At 48.6% G+C, this 27,698-nt stretch overlaps 2 protein-coding genes across 4 annotated transcripts in view; one reads left to right on the top strand and one right to left on the bottom strand.

Moving 5' to 3' along the window:
- MIPOL1 (mirror-image polydactyly 1) overlaps nt 1–4,107 on the bottom strand; it is a 1,528,730-nt gene extending 1,524,623 nt beyond the window's left edge. The window contains exon 1 of the mRNA XM_069638413.1: nt 4,015–4,107. The gene's annotated coding sequence lies outside the window, so the exon portion shown is untranslated. The remainder of the gene's footprint in view (nt 1–4,014) is intronic.
- A 301-nt stretch (nt 4,108–4,408) lies between these two features.
- SLC25A21 (solute carrier family 25 member 21) overlaps nt 4,409–27,698 on the top strand; it is a 991,659-nt gene continuing 968,369 nt past the window's right edge. The window contains exons 1-3 of one of the 3 annotated variants that reach the window (XM_069638416.1): nt 4,409–5,571; nt 5,981–6,792; nt 23,280–23,501. In XM_069638416.1, the coding sequence (XP_069494517.1) occupies nt 23,435–23,501 (67 nt within the window). In that variant the 5' untranslated portion in view covers nt 4,409–5,571; nt 5,981–6,792; nt 23,280–23,434. Of the gene's footprint in view, nt 6,793–23,279; nt 23,502–27,698 lie in introns of all 3 variants that reach the window. The other 2 variants (XM_069638417.1, XM_069638415.1) reach the window with 2 other exon arrangements.

The following is a 27,698-nucleotide window of genomic DNA, read 5'->3' on the forward strand; positions in this document are numbered from 1 at the left end:
AAGGATCTGATTTCTGCCATGTATGGAAAGTTGATCGAAGCATGGAAGGGATCCACTGTATCTTTGAAGGGTAGATGGGAGAAGGATTTAGGTGTTGACATCGACTCGGGCGTGTGGGGAAGAATGTGCAGGGCCGCCTGCCAAGTCTCCATGTCTAGTCAATATAAACTCCATGCCATCAAATTATTGCACAGGTGGCAATACGACCCGCACAAGCTCTCCTGGATGTTCCAGTCGATGAGCCCGCTGTGCTGGCGTAACAGTGGTGAAATCATCGATTATTGGCACATGTGGCGGGGTGCCCCCAGTATTAGGGTCTACTGGGACAAAGTCCTTGGGTGGGTCAAAGACCTTGATGGCATTCAGAGAACTGCAGACGCTTTTCTCATTCTATTTGGGTTCTAGAGATGTGTAAATGAATGGAATAGAATTAGGGGCCTGGCAGCTCACCTCTTGTTAATAGCACACGATATCTTGGTAATGAAATGGAAGTCTCCAAATGTACTAAGCAAAAGTGAATGGGTAAATGTAGCCTTGAATGTATGTGTTATGGAGAACTACCTTTTTCGGGGAGGGTGGGGAAATCACGGTGAACATGTTAAGTTTTCACTGTTAGAGAATGCATACCAACTATTTGTATAAAAGGTTATTATGCTGAATCTCCAAAAAATGTTCGGTACCGTGTTTCTTTACTATTTTTGAAATCTCAATAAAATTGAAATAATAAAAAAAAAGATTCAGAGATTACAAAAAGAAAGAGGGTAACACTTGGGTGTCCTATGTTACCGATTCCTTAAAGAACTTGACTGGCTAGGTTGAAGGCTATAAGGTCTCCACCTTTGAGGGTCTGATATGTCTTGTCATGCTTGAACATATTTTTGCATCTTGTTCCCCTGAGCTTAAGCACCACTTGGCTGACCCAAAGGAGTTAGATCCCAAGAAGGGAGCCATTGCAGCAGATTTATGGGTGTCACACACAGGGTGCAATAAGGACAAGACTACTCCTGGCAACAGGCCCGTTTCTTGGCCCGGGCGAGGCGGGCGACCGCCCAGGGCGCAATCGCCCCGGGGGCGCAATAGCCCACACTGGTGACAGCTCGACTTGCCCTGGGGGCGCATGCGGCGAGCTCAATTGCCTTGGGTTGTGCACGATTGCTCGAGTAGAGACAGCAAGTGCTGGCGCTGCCTCTGATGTGCTCACGTTAGGTGCCTGCCCCGCCACCTAACGTGAGCACATCAGCTACTCGAGCAATCGTGCACAAACGACCTCCATTTGACATTCCCTGCCCTTCAGCCTTCTTCATTTCAATCCCCGCTGCGGCGCCAGGACCCCTGCTGCTAAATTTCATTCGCAGCAGGGGTCACTATCAGACTCGGCGCCACAGCGGGTGAAGTGAAGAAACAATAAGCCACGGGGAAGTTAACTCCTTTTTCAATCATGTTAGGAGTTAACTTCCTTTTATGGGCTTGGGACCGCAGCCTATGGACTAGAAACTGCCCTGTACCCAGGCATAAAGACTCCCTTCCCCCTCCATTGCCCTCGTGTTTACAGGGCACGATTTCTTAAGTGCCCGGAGACGGTCCTCGCTAGCATGAAGATGTTTAGTCCGCTTTTTGTGGCCTGTTGTAGCATGTACAATGATTTGTAGTGGAGGCAAAATAGAAGGCGGAAAGCTAATTTCGCTGGTAAAAATCGAAAGCAACCAGGGCCTGAAATACTGTATGAAACTCACAAGATGTTGGCTTTTTGTCAGTTTCAGATTGTACAGTTTGAAAGGACCGTACTGGGTGCATTTTGTTCCCCCAAGACAAGGGTGCATCCATTTCAAGCAGAATCTAGAAGTGAACGGAGAAAAATAAATAAATGCGGATTACCTCTGTGAGCATGTCAAAGAAAAAAAAACAGTTACATTTTGAATAAGTAAAAGAAGGTGAACACTTATCCACTAAAATTCAGTCTTTGAATGATTTCACTTAAAATATGCATGTTGAATAGCATGGTTGTTATTGACCCCTGGGACACACCATGATCTACTCCACAGTATTGCGGTCCGAGCTTGAGAGGATGCATCTGCGCGAATTGAGCATCCATTTTAGGGAGATGAAACCCACTTTAAAAAGTAGCCCCTAGTTTTCCATGTTGATGAATATAACCTTTAGTAATGCCCCATAGTCAACAGTGTTGAAAGCCAATGTGCGACCTGGGATGACTGATGGTGCCCCCACACACATAGCATCAGGCTGCACCTGAATTCAATTTCAATTTGTCCTACAAGCAGCCTGCCCAATTGATAATCCCCTAGTAAAGTGTGCAAAGAAAGGTTAAACACCCAAAGCCTAAAACGTATACACAAGCCAAAAACTGTTGGCTTTGCCAATGTTTTTTTTAACAGGACTGCGCTGATGGACACTCACAGTGCTTATACATCGATTGGCTGAAAGCAGACCTGGTTAAGACATTTTTACTACACCAGTAGTGGTTCCAGCTCAAATTAAGTCATTAACTCTCAGAAGACTGCTTTGAAAAAACACTGGCATGCACTTTGAGTGCAACGTTTGATGTTAAGGCTTGATTAAAGAGAGCTGAAAGAGTTTCCTTCCTGCTCAGTATATTGACAGGAGAACTCTAGCGTGAACCAGATGACTGAGTCCTTTCGCAAATACTGCCGTAGCATCGGTACTTGGCTTGTTCACTTGGGGGAGTACAAGCGGATGCATTGCAAATCCACTATTCTTCCCTTATTTTGCCAAAAATTATCCTCGGTAACCACCCAGGTATTTTATGATTACATCAAAATGCGAGGAGTGATTAACTAGAGGTGCAACTCATGAGGGAGCCAATAACCAGAGGGGTGATGGGTCATATGAACCAAGGACCAGAGGAGAACGATCAACCATGTTCCCCAAGACCAGAAGGGCGACTGAGCAGAAAAGAGTGACTCACAAGGGAGTCAAGGACCAGAGGGGTGACAGAAAAGCAGAGCAACTCACAAGGGCCTTGCTGCCAAGTGGGGGGCCCATGCCATTCGTGACGCCATGAGTATGTCCTGAATTTTCACTTTGCATGGAGGTCCTTCTAGGCCCATACTTATAATTGGAAGAACACAAATACTAGTCTTAGCAATTAACAGGAAATGTCTGTGCTGGCTCAGTGTCATGAAGGACATGGCAATACCTGGCAGGCATGCAAGGGAGCCAAGGAACGGAGGAGAGCGACGAATCAAGGACCAGAGAAGCCAAGGGTCCAAAAAGCAAATGATGTGCTTTTATAAGTCACACATACAAGAAATTAAAATAGACAGTAATTGTTAGAAAAATAAGATGCTATTTTAATAAGCAGTTCTTGAATCACAATGCAATAAAACCTGTTTCATGTGTATAACACTGATTTATTGATGTTGGGTAGGAGTTACTTAACCGCAGGGTATAGTTTAGGAGCGGCGCGCATGCCGAGCGTGCTGGGGTGAGGGGGGGCGCAATTTAGTGTTTCGCCCTGGGCACCAAATGGACTAGAAACTGCCCTGCCTGGCAAGCAGGAGGAGGGGAAAAGGCACAAAGATAAGGAGGGTGCACGATCTGATAAAACTCCCCCCCCCCCGCCCCCAAAAGAGCCACAAAAAGAAATTCAAGGGTAAGTGCCAAGAACACGTTCAGGGTAGTAGGACTTATAGTCCCAGACAGAGCTCAGGTTAGAGTAAGCCTCCCTGTGTCCCAAGACCCAGTGGATCAAGTGACCACGTGCAGGGGGCCCCAGGCGCAAGCTCAAAACCCCGGGGGTCCGCTCTGTGAGTCTGGCCTTCCCCTCCTATTTCTGTAGTACATGTGTGAATACCCCAAAGTGGCCGCCATGACGGCGGCGCAGGTTACAGGTATCCACAGTCACAAGAGGAGAAGCCACGCCTTGACACAGGGGCAGAGGTGAGGGAGGTGGCCCTGTCTTCAGGGGGGAGCCAGAGGTCCACAGCACTGCGCCTCCCCCGGCGCCCCGCCTATTCCCCCCCCCGCGTCTCTCACCGGCTCGGCTTCGCTCCGCCTTCAGCGCGCATATTTTTGGGCTTCTCGGCCCCCGTTCCGGCTTCTGTTGCTCGGTAACAGCACACGAGTTTCTTGACCAATCGCAGCGCCTGACTGGAATCACGTGATGGTTGTATGGCAATAAATCACTTGGAGGGATGGTGCACTGCTATTGGCTGAATCATGGAGAAGATGGAGCTCCAGATCGAAATCGAGGCTTGCAACGCAGATTCAAAACTGCCTCCGTGTACAGCTACTCCAGGCGTCCCATTTGAGTTAGAAATGTGGGGCGGTCCCTTCGGGGCGGAAATAAGTGAAAGCTCACAGCCTTTGGCGGACTACAAGTCCCGAGAGGTTCTGGCGCGGCCCGGCCGCCATTGGCCCGTACATGCACGTGACCAGCGTGGGTAGAAGTTTCACACCTGGCTTGGGCTGGCCGGGTCCAGAGAGCGCAGGGGAGAGAAGGAGCCTGGCTGCCCGAGATCACTCGTGCCAGGGTAGAGGGGGCCAGGGTGGCAGCCAGCCAGCCCGAGAGAAATAGAGAGATAAAGGGGCACGGGCTGGCAGAGGAGACAGAGACACCCGGCCTGACAGTGTGAGAGGCAACTGGCAGAGACAGCCTGGGGTCACCCAGGGAGAGACACCAGCAGAGATAGCAGGTGCTGGGGGGTAGACACCCATCCTGAGAGAGTGCAGAGACAGCCTGGGGTCACCCAGGGAGAGACACCAGCAGAGATAGCAGGTGCTGGGGGGTAGACACCCATCCTGAGGGAGTGCAGAGACCGCCTGAGGCCACCCAGGGAGAGACACCAGCAGAGGTAGCAGGTGCTGGGGGGTAGACGCCCATCCTGAGAGTGCAGAGACAGCCTGGGGTCACCCAGGGAGAGACACAGCAGAGATAGCAGGTGCTGGGGGGTAGACACCCATCCTGAGAGAGTGCAGAGACAGCCTGGGGTCACCCAGGGAGAGACACAGCAGAGATAGCAGGTGCTGGGGGGTAGACACCCATCCTGAGAGAGTGCAGAGACAGCCTGGGGTCACCCAGGGAGAGACACAGCAGAGATAGCAGGTGCTGGGGGGGTAGACACCCATCCTGAGAGAGTGCAGAGACAGCCTGGGGTCACCCAGGGAGAGACACAGCAGAGATAGCAGGTGCTGGGGGGTAGACACCCATCCTGAGAGAGTGCAGAGACAGCCTGGGGTCACCCAGGGAGAGACACAGCAGAGATTGCAGGTGCTGGGGGGTAGACACCCATCCTGAGGGAGTGCAGAGACCGCCTGAGGCCACCCAGGGAGAGACACCAGCAGAGGTAGCAGGTGCTGGGGGGTAGACGCCCATCCTGAGAGTGCAGAGACAGCCTGGGGTCACCCAGGGAGAGACACCAGCAGAGATAGCAGGTGCTGGGGGGTAGACACCCATCCTGAGAGAGTGCAGAGACAGCCTGGGGTCACCCAGGGAGAGACACCAGCAGAGATAGCAGGTGCTGGGGGGTAGACACCCATCCTGAGGGAGTGCAGAGACCGCCTGAGGCCACCCAGGGAGAGACACCAGCAGAGGTAGCAGGTGCTGGGGGGTAGACGCCCATCCTGAGAGTGCAGAGACAGCCTGGGGTCACCCAGGGAGAGACACAGCAGAGATAGCAGGTGCTGGGGGGTAGACACCCATCCTGAGAGAGTGCAGAGACAGCCTGGGGTCACCCAGGGAGAGACACAGCAGAGATAGCAGGTGCTGGGGGGTAGACACCCATCCTGAGAGAGTGCAGAGACAGCCTGGGGTCACCCAGGGAGAGACACAGCAGAGATAGCAGGTGCTGGGGGGGTAGACACCCATCCTGAGAGAGTGCAGAGACAGCCTGGGGTCACCCAGGGAGAGACACAGCAGAGATAGCAGGTGCTGGGGGGTAGACACCCATCCTGAGAGAGTGCAGAGACAGCCTGGGGTCACCCAGGGAGAGACACAGCAGAGATAGCAGGTGCTGGGGGGTAGACACCCATCCTGAGGGAGTGCAGAGACCACCTGAGGCCACCCAGGGAGAGACACCAGCAGAGGTAGCAGGTGCTGGGGGGTAGACGCCCATCCTGAGAGTGCAGAGACAGCCTGGGGTCACCCAGGGAGAGACACCAGCAGAGATAGCAGGTGCTGGGGGGTAGACACCCATCCTGAGAGAGTGCAGAGACAGCCTGGGGTCACCCAGGGAGAGACACCAGCAGAGATAGCAGGTGCTGGGGGGTAGACACCCATCCTGAGAGAGTGCAGAGACAGCCTCGGGTCACCCAGGGAGAGGCACCAGCAGAGATAGCAGGTGCTGGGGGGTAGACACCCATCCTGAGAGAGTGCAGAGACCGCCTGGGGCCACCCAGGGAGAGACACCAGCAGAGATAGCAGGTGCTGGGGGGGTAGACACCCATCCTGAGAGAGTGCAGTCACACAGCCACCTAGTCAGAGACAGCCAGTCAAAGAAGAGACGGACTCAGCTTGAGTGACAACCAACCCATGAAAGGCGAAGAGATAGGCACACAGTGTGCCAAGAGTGCACGAGGCAACTCACCCAGCAGATAAAAGCAAGATCCAGCTGAGTGACAGCCCACCTGATGGTTCTAGCGAGACAGCCTGAAGCACAGCTACACACAGGCTTGACGAGAGAGAGAAGCAGAGGCGGAAGGCTGCAAGAAGCCAGTCCATTTTAGAGAGTACTTTGTACTGATGAAGGGAGAGTCACAACCTCCTAGAGAAGCCTGAGGATCGACCCCCAGATAGCCTCTTGTTAAGGGTGCAAGGTGAGTAGGGCATCCACCAGGCTTCTGTGAAGATGTTCACTTTTCTTTGGGCCTACTACAGCAAATATGACTGGAAAATTGTGTACATTTAATAATTGCTACCTTAATGTCTACCAGCTTGTAAGCCACCTGACTTTGAATGATCTTTTACACGTGAGAATACCTTTACCATATGCTAGCTTTAATAGTTCAGTGTGTTTTATTAAAATAATGCAGAGACAGGCTGAACTGTGCAACTATACTATGTGTTATAGGGTAATCTGAGCCCCGGGTCCCATCCATAGTAAGGCCCCCAGGCACCCGTACCTCAAAGAGCACTCGGACACAGGTCTGCTTGCTATGGGTTCCTGGCAGCAACTGCCGAGCACAGGCTCCCCTTTATTTACTGCGCATGCGCGGCCCTCGCCCCAGGTCGCGCATGTGTGCATAACACTTTATTCTATAACAACCCTCCTTTTTCATAACAAACATTTTAATAAATTAACTTAAGGTGTCAACGTGACACACACATCAGTACACAGCTACAAACTAAGATATGGCCCAAAGTGGGCAGTTACTGTCCATCTGGCCCTCAGGAACTCGGTCCAGAATGTAGCCCTTGAACCTGGTGGGACATCTTCGTCCTTCGCAGCGGGGGTAGTGTCCCTCCTCTCTGCCCGAGTCACGGGGCGGTTCCTCTGGTGCAGGATCCCTGGTGTCTTCTTCGAGCCCTGGTGCTGCGCCGGAGGTGTAGGTTGTTGCCCTGCACTCACGAGTTTCATCCGGGGTATCCCGAGTGTCTTCCTTCTTAAAGAAGGAAGAGTTCCTCGTGATCGTCCCTCTCATGTCAGATGCCGTCACAATCGACCCGTTGACATGAGTCATGCCCATGGGGGTGGGCTCATAGTAGGGATGTAACGGTATAACGTAGGGGTGTCACGGTATTAGTTTTATGACGGTATGATAACCTTCTTGCCAAATGACGGTATATCATGGTTATCGCGGTATAGCAGGTGATGTTAACTAATCTTACAAATATTTTCTAAAAGGTCATACATTGTCAGATTTATCATCACAAACAAAATCAGGCACCCAGGGCCAGAATTGGGCTTTTCAACATACTTTCCACTGAAATGCCACCCCTTGCTTCCACCAAACACACGTGTGGAGAGGAGGGGGGGGCCCTGCTGCGACTAGCAAAGCAAACTGAATAGCTTTCCTTAAGTGGTCATTTAGGCTTTTAGCTCCCCGACTGGCTACTGGTGAAGATGAACATGTTGTCATCTTGATAACCTGCATGCCACAGCTCAATGGAGGCTGATGGTAGTATACGCTTGTGCGCATACACACACACACACACACACACTCACTCACTCACACTCACACTCACACTCTCACACACACTCACTCTCTCTCTTTACGTTACAGCCTTTAGTTTACTTGCGGGCCAAAAGGTGTTCAGTAATCACGGACATGTTACCCTTTGGTATGGCAGCAGGGAATACCCACAGAGATGAGTACATTTTACAGTGTAACTTATTATATGTAAATTCAATAATAGAACCAGGGAAATCCCCTATTGTCATATGTTTAGCAAACATTATCCATTATAAATATATAAACCCCAAAGCCGCCATCCCAAAGTAAACCCTTTTCCTTCTTAGCACTGTATTTATTCTTCCTATTGCTAACATATTGATTTTATGTCAGGCACGTGTGATTTATGGAATGGCATTAAAAACTGCTCCAACTGTAACTACTTGGCAGACGGCACATCCAACAGTGCAAGACCAAGACTGCGCAGCACTTGCTTACTGCAGCCTTTCCAAATCCGATTGAAAAGCACACTTAACGGTATAAACGGTATACCGGTATAAACAATGTGACGGTTATTATTGTTCAATTAAGTGGTTCACGGTAAGATACCGTGAACCACTTAATTGAACAATAATAACCGTCATATTGTTTATACCGTTCATACCGTTAAGTGTGCTTTTCAATCGGATTTGGAAAGGCTGCAGTAAGCAAGTGCTGCGCAGTCTTGGTCTTGCACTGTTGGATGTGCCGTCTGCCAAGTAGTTTCAGTTGGAGCAGTTTTTAATGCCATTCCATAAGCCACACGTGCCTGACACAAAATCAATATGTTAGCAATAGGAAGAATAGATACAGTGCTATGAAGGAATAGGGTTTACTTTGGGGTGGCGGCTTTGGGGTTTATATGTTTATAATGGATAATGTTCCCTAAACATATGGCAATGGGGGATTTCCCTGGTCTATCATTGACTTTACATATAATAAGTCACACTGCGAAATTCACTCATCTGTGGGTATTCCCTGCTGCCATACCAAAGGGTAACATGTCCGTGAATACTGAACACCTTTTGGCCCGCAAGTAAACTAAAGGCTGTAACGTAAAGAGAGTATGCGTGTGTGTGTGTGTATGCGCACAAGCGTATACTACCATCAGCCTCCATTGATCAGTGGCATGCAGGTTATCAAGATGGCAGCATGTTCATCTTCACCAGTAGCCAGTGGGGGAGCAAAAAGCCTAAATGACCACTTAAGAAAAGCTATTCAGTTTGCTTTGCCAGTTGCAGCAGGCCCCCCCACCCTCTCTCCACACGTGTGTTTGTGTTTGGTGGAAGCAAGGCATTTCAGTGGAAAGTATGTTGAAAAGCCCATTTCTGGCCCTGGGTGCCTGGTTTTGTTTGTGATGATAAATCTGTCAATTTATGACCTTTTAGAAAATATTTGTTAAGATTAGTTAACTCCACCTGCTATACCGCGATAATCATGATATACCGTCATTTGGTAATAAGGTTATCGTACCGTCATAAAACTAATACTGTGACACCCCTAGCTCATAGTTGAGGGACAGCTTCCCTTCAGGGTGCCGGTTGCGTGCAAGGTCAGTGTCCCCCCACTTCAATGTTAGCCGGCTTCAGATGTCTCCGAGCATTCTCGCGCTCATTGCGCACTCGCCGTTCTTCCAGTGTCCTTTGGTCCTCAGTGATCCTGGGAGCTCGTCCCTCGGCTTCAGCTATTAAACCTCTCAGGCACTGGTTGAACAGGGCCTCCGCTGGGGCCACCCCTGTGGACTGATGGGGTGTCGATCGATACTTGCGGAGGAATTGGTACAGATTTTGTCTCAATTCCCCCTTTTGCCCCGGAGTGATCCAGAACACCTTGTTTAGAGTCTGCATAAAGCGTTCAACCTCCCCATTGGCTCTTGGCCACCCTGGAGTTACCATCCTGTGCGTGACCCCACATTCGTCCATGAAGGCAGCAAACTGGCAGCCCTGAAACGGGCCCATTGTGCGAACACAACACCCGGGAAAACCCATGGGTGGCTGTTAGGCAGAAACCTGTGCAGTTCCCTTAGGGACCACTGCAAAAGATTTAAGACTACAGGTGTTTGGCAGTAAACCCACTTGGTAGCAGTCTGTACCACACAGATTCACTTGGTAGCTGTGGCTGAGCAGTCAGACTTCCCTCAAGAAGAGTTAGGCAGTATATAGAGTATACACAATAGGTACAGAGATACAGTAGCACAAGCAAGCACTGACCAGAGCTTTGGTGTAAAAGTATATAGTTATTTATTTAAAGACACACTTGTAGATAACACTAGCACAATGAGAAAAGTGAATTCAGCACACAGTCACTATTATATAAACAACCCTAATTACTTATTAGACAAGTCTTAATGAGAAACACCACTTATTTTCAGACAGAGGTGAGCGCTTAACATAAGATGGCACTCTAATAAGTTATTAAAAAGGGAGGGGAAAAAGGCAGAGTTATGGAAGCACACAAATTTCAATACTTTTAAAAGAACCACAGTAAGGCAGGATAGGCAGAGTTCTACTGTAGAGCAAGGAAGTCAATTGCAAGGCCCACTCTTGGAGAGAGCAAGCAGAAGGGGTCCAGGTCCACACAGTGGGGTTATGCCCAAAGAGTCTTGTAGATAGCTCGCACACAAAGAATGAAATTAAAGTCAGGAAAAGTTAGCTAGGTTGTCCCAGGCCAGCCCAGGTTAGAAAGTCGAGGCTTTACTGTCACCCCGAACGATCTGTCGCAAGGGAAGCCAGGCGGGACACAGTACCTTAAGTGGGAAGGAGGCTCCAGCGGGGGTAGTTGTTCCTGGCAGCGGGTGCAAGTCGGTGTTTCGTCCAGAGGAAGAGGAGGTCTCGCCGTGGAGAAAATATGAAGGTCGTTGCACTGCCAGGGAAGAAACCAGCTGCGGAGTTCTTCGGTTAAAAGGTACTAACCTTCTCTTTGCGGTAGTGGTAAGCCGTGGTATTCCGGTTGCCGGGGTGCTTGGCACGGGCAAGGCAGCCACGAGATGCTCCAGGAAGGTGAAAAGAAGGCAAAACTGGTTATCCCCACCAGTCAAAGGAAGAAGACTCTCCGGACTGGAGATCTCCTCTGTCGTCGAGAAAAGTGGTGAGACGGTACAGCGGGGCTCCACCGGTGGTGTCGTCGTTTCAGGTCGGCTCAGCTTCTCCCTCCTCGGATTCTTAGGTCCTGTGGCGACTTCTGAAGTTCCAGTTCCCAAAGCCCTGCTTTTATGCAGCAAACCCCCATTCATTCAGCCTAGCTGTCAATCAAACATGCTGGCCAATCACACAAGAGTGTGACTTGAGTTGCCAAGGCAACTCGGTCCAGGGTGCCTAAACCCCCTCCTGCACCCCCTGTGGTACCCAGACAGAGTGGCACCACTTTTGGAGGCTTCTGTGGAGAAGCCCGCCAAAAAGTGGAACAAAGGGCTCGACTTGGGTTGGAGTCACAGAAGAGAACACAAACGCCACTTTAGAATCGAGTTCTGGCAAAAAAAACCAACTGGTGAATTAATATTAAATAAATAAACCGGCAGCATGTTCGAGGCTATAGGAATTAAATAATTAAAGTCGGTAGCCTCAAACAATGGGAAAATTCCATAGAGATATATTCGCGGTCGAATATAAAAAGTATTATCCTCTGCCACCAGCCAAAACTCGATCAGGGGGGACGGAGACGTGCCCCCTCGAACAACAGACCCCGGGGCAATCGAATTGCCCCGACCAGTACTTCCACAATATGATGGTTTGTACTGGTTTCTGTTCATAATTTGGGACTAGTAAAGCCAATGGTGACTTTACATGCCCTGGGAGACAGTAGTCAGTCCCAGGGTATGGAGTCTATGTTTGGGGGTCGCTACGACACCCCTGGGTTACGGCACGGAGGGTGCTGTGTAACCCACATCAAAAACACATGAGACCCTATGGAGTAAAAGACCCCATAGCCCATAAAACACATGGAAAGACAAAGGAACACCTCAAATCATGTCTGAGAGGGAGTAAAAGAGTCTCACTCTTAGCAGGAGAAAAAAATAAACCCCAGAAATCCAGCAAAGCTGCTGGGGTACTTGCTAGGTTTCGGAAATTAGCCTTTACAGAGAATTCTCCCTAACAGTGGCAGAGATTTTGTCCATCGCTTGAATGGTTTGGTCACTGGTTGTGGACTCCACCAGCTCCACCTCGGGATAGCGAGACCACTGGTCAATGAGGACTAGGAAGTACATGCCCCTACCGGTGGATCCGAAGTCTGGATGTACAGTACCCCAGGGCTTGTCGCTCCTCTCCATGGACCCGATGCAAGGTTCTTTGACCACTGGCGCGGCTGCTTGACACCAGAGGCACCGGTGTACATGCTCATCGACCCTCCTTTTGAGATCTGGGAACCAGACTTTGGGTCTGTCGCGCCATTGTCTTGGCTGTGCCCTGATGGCCGCTGTGTGCTAATTCCAACACCCTGTTCACCAGTGAATGCGGGATCACAATCTGCCCCCCCCTCAATAACAGGCCCTCATCGGACACAGACAGTTCGTGACACGTGCGCCATAGCGCCTGTAGGTCATGTTGAGTATCTTTTCCTCGCTGGGACTTGTCCGCCATGGCTGATGTCCAGTCCCTGCGGCCCATGGGGGTTTGGATCAGCTGAAAACACCGGTCGGCCCGTGAGCCTTTGGCCAACTCCTCCAGTGTCAGAGCTATCGCGTGTCTGCCTCCACCACATGCCGAATGACCTCGGCACAGTCTCCTCCTGAGTGCTCTGTCTGCGAGCTGCTGCCCCTGGGATGGCGGGACAGGTAGTCCGCTGGATTGTTTGTGCCTGGCCTGTACTGTAGCCTCACCCCTTACTCCATGAGGGTGAGCATCCACCTCTCAATCCTCTGGGTGGTTTGGAGGATGCCCCTGTCATGATGGGGTTCAGGGGCATGTGGTCTGTGACGACTAAGGCCGGTTTGCCTAGGATGTAGATTCGAAAGTGCTTGCAGCCCCACAATATTGCCAGTGCTTCCCGTTCAATTTGAGAATACCTTTGCTCGGTGTCCGTTAGAGCTTTACTGGCATACGCAATGGGGCGCATCTGCCCTTGAAGGTTAGGTTGAAGTAGCACTGCACCTAGTCCCACGGGGCTGGCGTCGACAACCACCTCGGATTCCTTTTTTGGGTCGAAAAAAGGCAATTGTTTCCTCACCAAAGGCATTCTGCTCCTCGGCAGACCATGTCCAAGTGGCTTCCTTCTTTGTGAGTGCCCTGAGCAGTTTGGAGGCCAGGTTTTTGATAAATCTCCCACAATAATTCACCATTCCTAAGAAGATGTGCACTTCGGAGGGAGTGTTTGGGGGGGCCTGGCATCCCGAATGTGTCTCACTTTCTGTGGGTCTGGTGAGATCTCTCTGGAGTGAAAAATGAACCAGAAGAACTCTATGCTCTCCTTCAAAAACTCGCATTTCTCACGATGCAGGGTCAACCCCAGATCACAGATCCTCTCCAGCGCCTTCTCTAGCCTGACCATGTGCTCCGCTTCTGAGGAGGCATAAACCAGGATGTCATCGCTTAGGTTGATCACTCCCTGCATCCCAGCCAGGGCACCCCGATCACATTCTGAAACACCTCTGCGGCTGCGGAGATCCGGATACTTAGCCTTTTGTATTGGTACAAGCCATTATGTGGTGAAAGTGGTGATGTACCGGGAGTCCGTATGCAGCTCGAGCTTGTGGTAGCTTGAGCACAGGTCAAGCTCCTTGGCACCCTGCAGCTCCCCCACCACATCATTTGGCGTTAGGTGGCGTTCCCTCTTGTTGGGCAGCCTCATCTCTACGCAATACTGCCCCCGGCTGCTTGGGTTTGGTCGCCACGACTATGGGAGACACCCATGAAGTAGGGCCCTCCAACCTCTCAATAACGTCTAGATCTACAAGGTTTTGGAGTTCTTGCTCCGCCTGCGCCTGTGTCGGTGCTTCAGTGCTGTTGGTCTCACCGAATCGTCGATGTGTAGGCGGATTGTTTCCCCTTTTAGCTTGCCCACTCCTTTAAAAAAGGTCTACGAATTGTTTGGTGACGCCTTGGATGTCGACTTGGTACACCGATGTCGACTTGGGACACCAAGAGTGCAAAGTGTACTATGTCCAGTGCCACAGACGCGGCGCAACTCGGAAGCGAATGCGGGCTGACATCGGTCACAAAGAACTTGGCCTTGATCGAGCGGTTTTGGCGTGTGTGATGGATGTTGTGAATGCCCCTTGAAGTGGATGATCACCCCTGAACAAGTATATTCTAGCTTTGGTTTCAGCCAGTGCTGGTGGTCCAGGCAGTGCCTCATAGTGTGGTGTTGCTATTACACACACTGATGCACCCGTATCTATAAAAACCGGGGTGGGGGTCTCACAGATGTCTACCACACACGTGGGCTGCCAGCGCTTATTGGAGATGGAATCAATGTTCGATATATGAAAAATACCTCTTCCTATTCCTCCTCCTCAGCAAGGTCGAGCTCCTGGAGGTCCTGTTCCACAGCGGCCACACTTTTCTGTTTGTGCGGGCCACTACTGTTGGGTTTGCGAGGACCCCGCGAGATGGCTTCCATTCTAGTGGCACGACTGTCAGACAGTTCATAAGACCTGCCTATATTGAGGATCTGCGTCAGTGTAAACCCTGGTTCGCGGAGCACCTGGCGTCGAAGCTTCCCCGAACTGCAGCCTTGGATGAGTTGGTTCCTGACCATGCCCTCTTCATTCTCCCACTGGCACACGTCAGCCAGGTGTCGCAGTCTCCCGCAGAAGTGATCAAGTGTCTCGTCCTCATATTGACTCTCACTGCACATCATGAAGCGATCAAAGTCTTGGTTCGCCAGGGGCAGGAAATGTTCCTTGAGGGCGTCCTTCACAGCCTGGTACGTGACAGCAGGAGAGTTCAGCGAATCAAAGATCCAGTGGACTTCTGAACCAGCAGCATACAGCAGCGTCGCCACCTTTGCATCGTCCTCCGTCTCCCCAGTTGCCCTGAAGTACATTTCTAGCTTCTTGAGCCACTTTGGGCCCAGTTTCGATGGAGGGCCCGTCATGTCAAATTCTGGCATGGGCGCCAGCATGCCCTGTTGTCTGGGAATCGGCCTGACAGGAGGTTGTGCATCAAATGGAGGTGGGGCCCCAACCCTTTGAGCGCCATCAGCGTTGTCAACCATGGCTGTGGACCGCACAGGCACCTCTCATGTCCACAGAGGTTGCAAGTCTGCGAAGACGTCCAGGAGAAACGGGCAGTCCTGGCGTAGTTGTCCGCACGAGGCCCAGTGCAAGGCGTGCCCCACCCTTGACGTGGTGTGCAAGGATGATGGCGCAGAAAAATTACCCTATCACCAGGGAGAAGTACATTCGCAGGCCTCACCACCACATGTTTTCCACATGTTTTTTTGTTTTCGACGTGTGCCCATCGTCTTCCTGGGCAAGTTGGGCCATCTGCAGGCCTATGTGGTGGTGAGGCCTGGAGATGGCCCAACTTGCCCAGGAAGACGATGGGCACACGTGGAAAACAAAGTTGTCCTTTAGTTCCCCGGTGGCACCTAAAAATCACCAGAGCCACTACACTTGCTGACAATCCCCTGCAAGGGCTCTACCATGTTGGAGTGAAGAAAAAAAATGTTCTTTCTTTGTTTGAATTCGCCCGCAGTGCATGAAGTAGTCCATCAGATGCCTGTACAGGCTTCAAAAATCAAAAAGCGATTTTAAATTTCCTGAAACTGCTCAAAGAACATGATGATGTCCTCGAAAAGCCTGTAAAGGCCCCAAAAATTGCCCTAGATGGCGCACGAGCACCCCGTGAGCGGCCGCAACCGTCCGGCACACAAGGTGGTGGTCACACATGCACCACGCGGGTGACGCATCTAGTGGGCGCCGAGAAAATGCTCAGAAATCAATCCGTTAGACTCTGAGCATCTCGCCCCACTCAGCGGCGTCCTCGTTGCCAAGGTTCTAGGGTAATCTGAGCCTCGGGTCCTCTCTGTAGTAAGGCCCCCAGTCCTCCGTACCCTAAAGAGCACTCAGACACAGTTCTGCTTGCTACGGGTTCCCGGCGGCAACTGCCGAGCACGGGCTCCCCTTTATTAACTGCGCATGCGCAGCCCTCGACCCGGGTCGCGCATGCATGCATAACACTTTACTCCGTAACACTATGTATTATATGGATGTGTGCGTCCGTGTCAAGGAGTTATTCAACAAGATCAGACAGCGCAATTGTCCTACAGACTGAGCACCTGATTTTAATATCTCCGTTTTGGTGTTGGCATGCATAGCATCCCCATGGTACTTTGAATAAATGACACTCATTGTGGAATGGAAGATCATTTTCACAAATCGCGCTTAATGAGCCACACATGTATGTGTTTGTTTGTTGAGAAGTTGATTTGTAGTTAAAATGCAACTGCAAATGATATATCTGATATGATATATGATATGTTATTTATAACGCTCTTAATATCCTGAGGTTTCTAAGCACGGACCCGGGGATCGAACCGGTGTTGCTCAGTGTCGTCTTGCTTCCAAGGCAAGCATGTTGCCCCTGAGCTATCCTCCCGAGATAGGATCTGGTTCCCTGGCAGTCACCATTCAAGTAAGGCCTGAGCTGACACTAGCCCAAAAAGATACCCTGAAGCTGATATCTGAAAAACTCCCACTGTTCCTCCACAATCTCTCTCCAGTAACTGCAGCAAAGCCACCTTCAGAGGACTGCCTAGGATGAGGAAAATCAGGTCAGTTGAGGATTGATTCCATATTGTAGAAACAATAACACACTGTACCCTTCTCTTTTTGTTGGGCCTAGACCAGAATTGTATCATGAATCAGTATCTGGTAATATTATCCCCATACATATGGTCGCCATACATAATGTCGCCAGGAAAAGGTTGTGGCAACATTATATATAGTGACCATGTATATGGGGTCAAGGCTCCCTTTGGGAGAAAAGGTTTTAGCGGTTGCAGGGCTGTCCCCCGCATGTTCACTGTGATAATGTTCCTGCAAAGAACTGCAATTCTTTTGGTGACATTTTTGCATAGACATTATCACATGGAACCCATGAATCACTGTCTTCATTATGGGCATTTGAAACAAGGTCTCAACCTACTCATTTCTTTTGAAGTCCATACTCCACCCACCTGCACAGTTATAGTTCTGCAGTTTGTAAAACACTTTGCCGCCATTGGCTCTTTGTCCTATCTGAAAAAGCGTGGGTGATGTGTGGTTTAGTGGGGAAAAGAGGGAGAATAAAAGATTGCTTTGCTGATGTATGTCAGAAGGACTCTGATATTGTGTGCAGGTTTGTTTTCAAGTGATCTGGGTCGTGTGCATAGATGCCATTGTGTTCAGAAGGGGCCTTGTATGTCCATGGTGCTAGAATGCATTGGGTGGGGTGGAGGCGTAGGAGTTGTTGTACAAGTAGTGTTGAGTTCTGTAGTTTGAGGTATATATGGCATGCTTAAGAACTGATGTCTGGGGCATAGTTGGTGAACATGCAGCGTCTGTGGCTGGCAGATGATGGTTTCTGCATCTCTACGGTCTGCTATGGAGAATAACATTTCTGTGTATATATTACACTAGGTTACAAACGTGTGCTTCATTACTGGACCTCAGTGTTCTGTTTGGTGAGTAAGTGGGGATCTTGATTTTCAGGAAGTCTGCTTTTTAACAATGGTTGAAGTGTAGTGCTTTGAAGTTAATCCTTTTTTTGACTAGTAACCATTAGAGAGGTCTTAGAGTTGAATTATGTTTTCTTTCCTGTTAAGTGTGAGAAGAGGGTGATCTATACCTGTTGGAGCTTCTTGGCGAGATAGTTCTGTATGCCAAGGTTTATCCTGTTGGCAGAGTCGGTCACGAACAGGATCAGGGAACTGGAGGGGAGCTTTCTGTAGGAAAAGGTAAGAAAGGGCATGACCAACCAGATAGAGCGAACCATGGAAGATGCATTGCTTTTCTATTGCGTTGGGGTTTCATCGTAATTCCGTTGTCCATGAGAATTCCAAAATTCTTCAATATTTTCTTAGTTTTCCAGTCAGATGTCCATTTCTGTTAACAGAGATATAGCTGGTTTGGAACAGTTGTGCTGCGGGGCTAACATGATCTTAGTTTTGTCCGGGATATGTTTGGGGTTGTTGCAAGTGAAGTAATGAGGCAGCTGATGAGGGACTTGTCTGTGTCGTTGTTGGTGGTCATTTAGAAAAGTCTTTAAATCTCACATTGAGTCCATGCCTTTTAATCTTTTGACTGGGGCCATGTATATGTTAAAAAGTAAAGGTGAGGAGGTTCAGAACTGAAATGGGGTAGCCAGGTGGTTTCTCAGCTGTCGGGAAGGAAGTAGTAATTAATTGTAGGTCTTTTTCACAGAGTGCAGATTCTTCTTTTCTCTTGATTATGGGTGTGTGGCTGACGGTGTCAAATTCCACAGATAAATCAAGGAATATCAGGGCAGAGGTGGCGTTGCTTTCCGTGTTACTTTCCAGATGGTGAGGAGTGCTGATTCACTTCAACCTAAAACCTGCTATAGACGCCATGATTTCCAGTGTGAATGTTTAACATATATCTACCGCTGTAAAATGTGACATGTACCATTGCATGGTACTCATCCTTGTTGAAGAGTATTGGGATGTTTGAAACTTTTATTTGACATTTACTGCAAGCAAACTTTGTTTGCAGTAAATGGCAAATAAGTTCCACTGTGAATGGCTGGCCTTTGGGTGGCAGCATTTCACCAAACACGAAGTGTGCTATGGTGACATAACCATTTTACAGAAAGCACTGGTGAATATTCTTTCACCCGTCACCATGGGGCGAGTGCATTTCTCTTGGAGTATGTAAAGTAAAGAAACTAGCCCTGCGGGTCTAGTGGGATCCTAAAGAATTTGTGAGGCCTGGAAGAGTCTATGCATGCAAATCGGCAAAACAATGAATTTAAGCCGCTATGGTACATAGCCCAATGTGGATGTGAGTGCGTATGTGGGGAGCTCCCAGCCGCTTAACACAGACATTACGCTTTGTGATGAATCCTGCGGAGTCATCGCGGAATCGCAGCCTGAAGTCTCTTCTCATGTGGCAAGGGGAAGGCAGCTGCTACCTGATACTAATACTGGTGGTGGTATCAGGAGGGAGGATCACATGGGAAGAAATGGCTGTCGGGGGGTGAAGTGATCACTCCATTCGGAGGGACACGGGATACGCCCTCTTATGAGGGTGAAAACCCTATAATTCCCAAATGTCTAATGGCGTGCTGTCCTTTTACAAGGCCATCCCATGAAACTGCCCAAAGAACGTGGTATGAAAAGTCATCTAATCAGAATACAATGTGTTCCTTGGGAGTTCAGTAATTACATCTGACATCCCCCAATTGTCATGATTCTGTTTTGAGTAAAGGTCCTTAAACCAATATAAAATCACAAACCTTTTCTAGAAAATTCCCTAACAAATAATCACAAGTAACTAAATGTCAAAGGATTAATACCACTATGGCCTTCAAGACCCATAATGCATGTGGTACTATGACAAGGTTTTCAGAGTTGATGAGGATCTGAAGTGTTATCGACCCAAATGAGCGGTCTAGTCGTTATCAAGCGAGGCACTTAAGCACCTGAAGAAAGACGTGGAAGTAGTTGCATAGGCAGAAGTAATCCAGATTGCCGGAGAAGAACACCACCACCTGAAGCCGACGGGCAGAAGAGGTAGACGGCATTGCAGAGTGCGCGCAGTGGACTGTTGGGGAAGTAGCCCAGCTAGTTGGGAGACATGCTTCCAACCAGATGTGAGCTGCTTCAGAGTGTGGGAAGACACAGAAAGCCTTCACACATACTGGGACAGGAGTCGTCAAGCTTCCAACAGCGGGTCTCCATTGACAAATTCAGGAGGACTCGCACTTAAGAAAGGGGCAGGCTTCAGATCCTATGCCTTTTGCCAATTGTACCACTTCCTGGGGGTTTGGTGAACACTAAGCGGCTGGGCGGAGGAACCATCAAGGGAGGATAACGCATGGAGGAGGTGAGGTCTAGGGGTTATAAAGGGAGACCCAGGAAGTAGAAGTTGTAGTTTGGGTGAGGCCAGAGAAGGCACCGGCAGTCCAAGAGACCAGGCAGAGGAATGACTGTGCAGAGTAGCGTGGTGGTAGATTGTTCAGGTAGTGCACAAGGTAAGGTATTAGTTGGTAAGATGAAGTGGTGCTTGGGGTTGAATGAGTGTGCGTATAAGTGGAAGGGTAGGGGAGAGTAGGGAGTGAGAAGGTGACAGTGCATGTGGGAGTGATTCAGGGAGAGGGTGTGGGTTGAGTCGTATTGGTGTGGAGAACGGAGGGTACCATTGGTTTAGAGGGGCAAGTCGTAGTGATGTGACGAGGAGAGAGATTAGTAAAGAGTAAGATGTGAGGATGGAGGTAAACCATAGTGAGAAGAACTTCAGTGAGATAGAGGAGGAAGAAGCAGGGAGAGGGAGGAACATGTGGGGTGGAATAGTAGGAAGGAGAGGATGTTGGCGGTGAGAGGAACACCAGAGCATGAAAGGAAAACATTTGGCTCGAGTGTCTGAAAGGCACAAACCCAGAGTTGCATCACAATCGGGGAATTATAGAGTAGGGAGCCCGAGATTGTTCCCTGAGGGTGTTTAGACAGATGAGGCTTTTGCCTTTAGTCCATCACCTTAAGCTAGTCAGCATTTAGATAGTAACGTTTACCGATCTATAGTGATCAGTCTAGGGTTGAGTGGTGCACAGAAGTTTGAGGGACTGCCCATCACTAGGTTAGATGGAGAGGGACAGTCCTTAGACAGACCTTTTCTACAAATCCAAATAATAACCCTTGCACTGTCTATGGAAGTTGGTGTGTTCTTGAGGCCATGTGTGGCATCTGCATTTAGTAACCATAATTTGATAGGGCCAGGGCATGGCAGAATCTTTAAACTCCCCCACCAGAGATGCCCATTCTTCCCACATAGCTGTTGGTCATACTGCCTCAGGAGACGAGGAGGACTAGCTGCTAGTGCTACTTCCAGCCACCTATGCTCCCAAGGACACCCTAACAGGAACCCCAATCTGAGGGTCCAGTCCTGCCTCTGCTGACTCCTCTCGCAATGAGAAAGTCCTCCTGGACTCAGGTGGACTGACATTGAGCTTTCTGAGCATGCCCTGCTACTGCATCTAACAATAACTCGAAGGACAAACCAATGCTAAGCCCGCAGAGCATTACCACGTGATCCACCCGCAGTGTTCGCGCACTCCGGGTACAACACTCAACTGTCTTCCTCTGCGTGTTCCAAATCATGGGTCTGTGTTGTCTGGCATGATGAGCAAGTGGGCAACCCTCTAGCCGGCAAATGCTAGTCAGGGGAGACAGAGGTCATGCCCAGGAAGACTGATGTTTGCAGGTAACTCTGTTTATCACACATACCCTGAGCTTTGATTAAGCATAAAAAAGATCCTGTGACGGGTGTTGTTTTTGTCTGAGAAACAGCAGTGCTTGGCACTATGGAAGTCGAAGGAGAACGATGGGGTTGGAGGCTAGAGCTCAGTTGCTCATTTCGAAGATGGTGGTGTTTTCCACATAAGTGAAACACTGAGCGCTGCACAGGCTTCGCTGCGGAGCACTTCAAAGAAATGCTACAAATGTAAAATGGTGCATGTCTTCATAAGCACACTTGATAATTTGTGTAATGCTGCCACCCAAAGGCCAACCATAAACAGTGAAACGTTTGCCATTCACTGCAAACGATTGTTCGCAGTAAATGTCAAATTTCAAACATCCCCATACTCTCCAGCTAAATTGAGTACCTTAATAAGTCTCCTCACCAATGCGAATGGACTAGAATGTTTGTGAGACCTGTCTTCTGAATCTCTTGTGGCCTATTCTGTTGTCCTACTGCTGGGCATGCTGGATCATGTAGTTTCCTACAAAAGACAGAGAAAGGAAGGGACCAGCATTGTGCGAGACAGCTATGGGCTGATTGTGCAGAGCACTGCTGTCAATCATGCTGGCACTATACCAAGAGACCAGCAAAAGGGCCCTCCCAACTGCCACCTCCCCCCTGTGAGGCAGGTCTTGCTCTGGCTTCCACCCTAGTAGGTCTGCCACTCCAGGCTGAGAGGCCACATCTCCTCTTGACATGGCCAGCTTACTTATCATTGTTTCAAAAGGTCCATGGTCTTGTGTTGACCGTGATGACCTGCAAGTTTGTAGTCATGGGACCACTTTAGGGTTTGTTCTTGCATCAAAGTTCTGAGTAAATTGATTGTTTGTGGCAAGGTTGTCCAATTCCAGGTCTCAGGGGCTGGGATCCTGACACGTTTTCCAGATATCCCTCATTACTATTAATGAGATCAATGTGCACACAATGAGTCAAAATGTATGCACATTTGTTCTCATGAATCTTAATGAGGGGATGTCCTGAAATCTTGGCAGGATTCCGTCACTCGAGGCCTGGAGTTGAACAACCCTGGTTTACGGAGTAGAAAAGTATATCTGATGTCCAATGGGGTAGTATTCTAGGCAGTAAAAATATATTTGTGGCACCTGGTAATTTGTGCAAATGAAAAGATTAATTTCCCCCTGAAAGGCCCGGGTCAGATGAGGCAGTAATATTAAAGGCCTCTCCTCTGTCACTGATTAAGAGCTATCCCCGCACCTGTGTGTGTAGACGCGAGGGGCATGTTCGCACATTGTTTCATATTTTTTTGTTGGGAACATGCATGATTTTATGGAATGTGGCTAGCATGCTGCTTCTCTTTAGAGCTGTTGAATCCTGATGCAGCATTCTGGGAAACCTAGGGAAAATAATGCATCCAAAAGATATTGTGAAACAGAAGAGCCTGACACTGCCTTCTGAGGAATTAATTGAATGTTCCAAAGTATCACTCAGGAGTTTTTTTAATGATGAGAAATGTTGTTGTGACATCAATGTTAAGACATCTGAGGCCTTGAAACTAAACCTTGCGTATAGAACCTGCACATGTTTGTGAGCTGGTTTTGCATCTTCTCTGCATAGACTTTAGGCCAGGACACAATAATGCCTTGCCAGGGGCCCGTTCTATGCTCAAGGTAGGGTCTCTTCTACAGTCTGTAGACAGATGTCACCGCTGGAGACTTTCTGCCCTGGGCACTGATTACCAATTCATACTGTACTCTACATTTCTGAGCCTGACACATGTTCTCTCTCTTTCTAACAGGTGCAGGTTCCTGGGCCAAGACATCCACTCTCTGCCTTTCTGGCACTTAATACTTTTTTCTCGACTCTTCCCTCACTTCTTGTGCCTCTCATCCACGTACAACCCTCCCACACCCAACCCCACACCCCCACACTGTCTGCTGGATTGCAAGTAAGATGTCGGCTAAAGGTGTGAGCCTTGGGACAGAGGCGGCCCAGCAGGTGTTGGCAGGAGGCTCTGCAGGTGAGTGATGCTAGTGGAAAAGATGGGGGCATGGGCGAGGGGTTCAGCGCAGTCATTGGCAGTCAAGCCAGTGTGGATATGAACACTCTGTGAGTCTCATAAAGGCAGACTCATTATTGTACCAGCAGCTTCACATTTAGCGCAGCACTTAGGCGCACAGGCTGTCAAGAGTACTGTACCTGTAGTAGAACGAGCAGGCAGTTTTGCATGCATCACAGAGCAGTCATAAAAGCAGTGTCACATAAATCATTGCACACAGATGAGCACAGATTCCTGCACATTCATTTTCACACATAAGCAAAGAGAGGAGACATCGACACTTGCACACAGCACATCCCTTGAGCAGGGCCTCGGTACTGCTAAAAGTGCCACAGAACACCAGTCCCAGGCACTGCATGGCCAGTCCTCTGTTTGTGGTCAGTAGAGAGCACCTGTCGTCCCCAAGGACGGCACATCCAGCGTCCCTCCACTTGGGTGCTAGTCAAAACTCTGGTCTGATCATAAGTGAAGCAATGGCCTCTTTGCAGTCTTTCTCTGCCTTTAGGTTTTGGGATTTGGCTTGGAATGAGTGCATAGGTAAGAGCGTAGTACAAGTTGGTTAAACAAAGCTAGACATGCATTTTTGAAAAAAACTCCAGTATAAATGACTCATTTGACGAGATAACTTAAGAATAATCTGCAGGAGAAATCTAAGACTCAGAGAAATGTTTGTCATGGGTCAACCCTGCAGTTTTGATGACTTTTCCGTTACATGGTGGCTTGAGTCCAAGGATTACAATGCGCGGGAGAGAAGCGCTAGTGTTTCTTTTGGCTTGTAGGTGTTTACAGGCCTCTGTAGAAAGGATATCTGGCCCTCACACTTGTACATAAAATACACAAGAAAATATATGGCAATTCACAATAATAATAATTGCATGTGTAATATTTAATCTCCTTTATAACTTTCCCCAGGTTTTAAGTTGGTTTCAGTTCCAATGTTCAACAAAAAGAAACCAGGAAATATGCATTTGTAGCACAGTTCCAACACAGTGCTTCAGTTTGTCAAAATACATTTCCAATAATCCATTGTCCAACAAAAGAAAGATTCCTCTTCTTCCTTGAATATATATGTTCAGTCCATCTAATAGCATCAATGATATTCTTGGTCAAGATGATTTGCCACAACCTATAATGTTCAAAGAAGCAAAGCTTCTTGATATCAGCTTTTCACAGCATTGCTTTCAACACCACAAATCAGTTTAAATCTTTGTCAGGATAACTTCACTCACAGCCCTTCCACCTGGTTTACTCTCATGCCAGGCCTACTTCTACAAGGATTCACCATGCGGGTCTACTTCCCAGCCCAATAGCTTTCCACAATCAACAGTGCTTTTGAAGTTCTAAATCTACTGACAAACAAACGTTTACAACAGCTTTAGCAGTTTGCGGTTTTATGACCTTAAACAACTTTTTAGAAAAGTCAAGATTCACATTAGTGCTCTTCAACCCTTCCAAGTACGCAAAGCACTCATTTGCTCCTTCTCTTCCTGTTAGCCACCGTACCTTGATTGTATGCCTTCCTGTTAGTCTCTTTTGGCTTTGGGCAGTGCATGTACCGCTCTTGGCTTCGGGCAATGCTTGTACTGCTCTTGGCTCTGGGCAATGCTTGTTTGTACCCTGGAACTCTCAATCATTAAAGGTGTTACTTAAATTCGATGCTACAAGTTGTCTGCTGCTTTACAAATGAGTCTTATGTTAGCCTTCACTTTAGAATCACTTTTAGGTATACACAATTAGTATTTCAGCTGTTTTCTTCAGTTTAATGTTCAATTTGTTTTATTTGAGCAGTTTCACTCATACGTGAGTGCTATTTTTGTCACTCATTGTCCAACAATCAACAGTCGGGATTACAGCAATTTCACGTGCATGCGAGTGATTCCTCTTTGCCCCTGTTGCCTGCCTTTCTTGCGCATAAGGGATTAGTAACGCTCGGTAACACTCGCCGGCTTCTGTCTTTGATCCCTTTGCATGCTGCAGGACTTCCACTGCTTTGACTCCTTACGAAAGGACACACTCTGCTGCTGCTGCTTCTCCATCCCCAACTCCAGCTAATAGCCTGCACTTGAGGGGCCCTTTTAAGCCTCTCTGCCTCCCTCAGGTGTGGATCTTTTTCCTTAACAAGATGAACACTCCTGTTGTATAACTCTTGAGCCCTCTTCCTTGTCCCAGTACTTAGGGAATTATGGGACTTGAAGTCCCCAACAATAGAATTAGGTTTTCTAGTCTGCTTTCACTTTCCAACTCAGGTTTATTCCTTCTAAGTGTATTTAAGGAAACATCACAAGAATGTACTTGAAACAGGGAAGGGAGTTAATCTAAGCCATTAGTCACAGAATTCCTCTCACTCTATCTCTGCGAGTTAGGATGATTTCTAACTTTATATGGTTCACGCTGGCTTTTGTTTCTTAAGATGTTTAGGGATTTAACATTACCTTTATCCACATTAAGATGTTCGATTTGTGGATCAGTCAAATCAAAACGTCAATAAGCCATTACATGCCTTGGAACTTGTGAAAGGTTCTTCCCCCTTTAGAGACAAATACTGTGTCTCCTCCCTGGTGATCCTCCCGCAGGACACCACCCCCGAGCTCGGGATCAGTACGTTTCTGCCTTTCCCCGGCCATCTGGGAGGAGACTTTAGGAAGAGGTTTAGTGTGGGGTCTGCAGGATTCATCACACCTGCCAAACCCAAGGTGTGCTCGGTGGAAATCTATTGTTTGGAGCAGTCACAGCGAGGGCCCTGCTGTTCATGGCCCCCAGAGGAGCACTTGAATGTAGGTGTCATCTTACAGCACGGGCAGTCAATTACCAAGCACAGCGTAGGGTGGCAAGTCTTGGCTGCGATGCAGTAGGCTGACAGGTGGATAGTTTACTCTGATAGGTAGGGAGACCACCTGTATCTTATCATTTGATGGTGCCCTTCTCCTCGTCTCTCATCGCAGCCCTCCGTGTAGGAGCAACAACCACAGGAGCAGGAAGGTTCAGGGGTGTCGGATGATTCTGGGCTCACAGCAGACGGACATTTCTCAGACTACTCACAGCAGAGAGACTGCAAAGTTCTCGGACTACTGTTGCAGCTCCATGAAGCAGGCAGGCTGGCCAGCATCTTCTGTACTCCGTAAAACAGAACTATGCAATGTGACAGTCGTCAAAGCACACGTGACCACAAAGGTGGCATTGCATAAATAGTTATTTCTACTTCTGTCTCTGGATTGTAGCACCCAGCATGCGTCTGCATCCAGGGAACGAGCAGTGGCTCATTCCTCATTTTGTATCCAGTGATCTAGCACCCACTATGCATTCATTGTTGACGCAAAGCCTTCAGATATATAGCACCCCTGCTCGCTCTTAGTGCCTAGATCGCTTTGCACGCTGTAGAGTGTTCTTGGTGCTATGGAGCCCAGCATTTCACACATCATCCTCCAGGCTTTAGGGCCCAGTTCGCTATCCAGCTTGTACGAAGCGGACACAAAGATGTAATTATTTTCAACATGGGACATTTTATTAACTTAAAAGGGTTGGATGAAGGCCGTTCTGTCCCTATCCTAAAGAGAGTTTCCTTATCTCGGAAACTAAAGCTTAAAATCAGTCTGTGTCTTGTCACAATTATGAAAACAGTCCTTGTGTCCACATTGTGACTGACCCTTACACTTTACCTTGCACCTTTGATTGCTTGCTTATGTTCTGAATTTTACTCAATGAAAAGTATATAGAAAAACAGTAGGAAAGTTCAACAAATAATCCTTGAATCCTGGAGTGCTTCCCTTCCCCCTGGATTTTTCAGGTATGGTAACCACAGTGTCTTTTTCGAGGATGGCTGAAATGTCTCTTTCATAAAGCACTTACAAAGGGGTGGCAAAAAGTGTCTTTTGCCAAATAATGATTCCTCAGAAATGTCTTTTCCCACAACACTGTTTTGGAGAATAGCAAAGGAAGTCTCTTAAGCTTCAAAGGATGGAAAACTGTCTATCTTTCACAACTGTTTCACAAATGACATGATGTCAAAAATATCTTTCACACTATTGTTCTGAGATTGGTTTCCTGGTATACCATCCCCCCCCCCCCCTGCCCAGAATTCTTTAATTGTCTCTTTAGATCTCCTGGTATACTCTCCTGTCAATTATGTTTCACAGTGTCTTTCTTTCATAGGCTTTGGAT

The sequence above is a fragment of the Ambystoma mexicanum genome, chromosome 14 (assembly GCF_040938575.1).
Source record: "Ambystoma mexicanum isolate Mex_15411 chromosome 14, UKY_AmexF1_1, whole genome shotgun sequence".
Lineage (NCBI taxonomy): Eukaryota > Metazoa > Chordata > Amphibia > Caudata > Ambystomatidae > Ambystoma > Ambystoma mexicanum.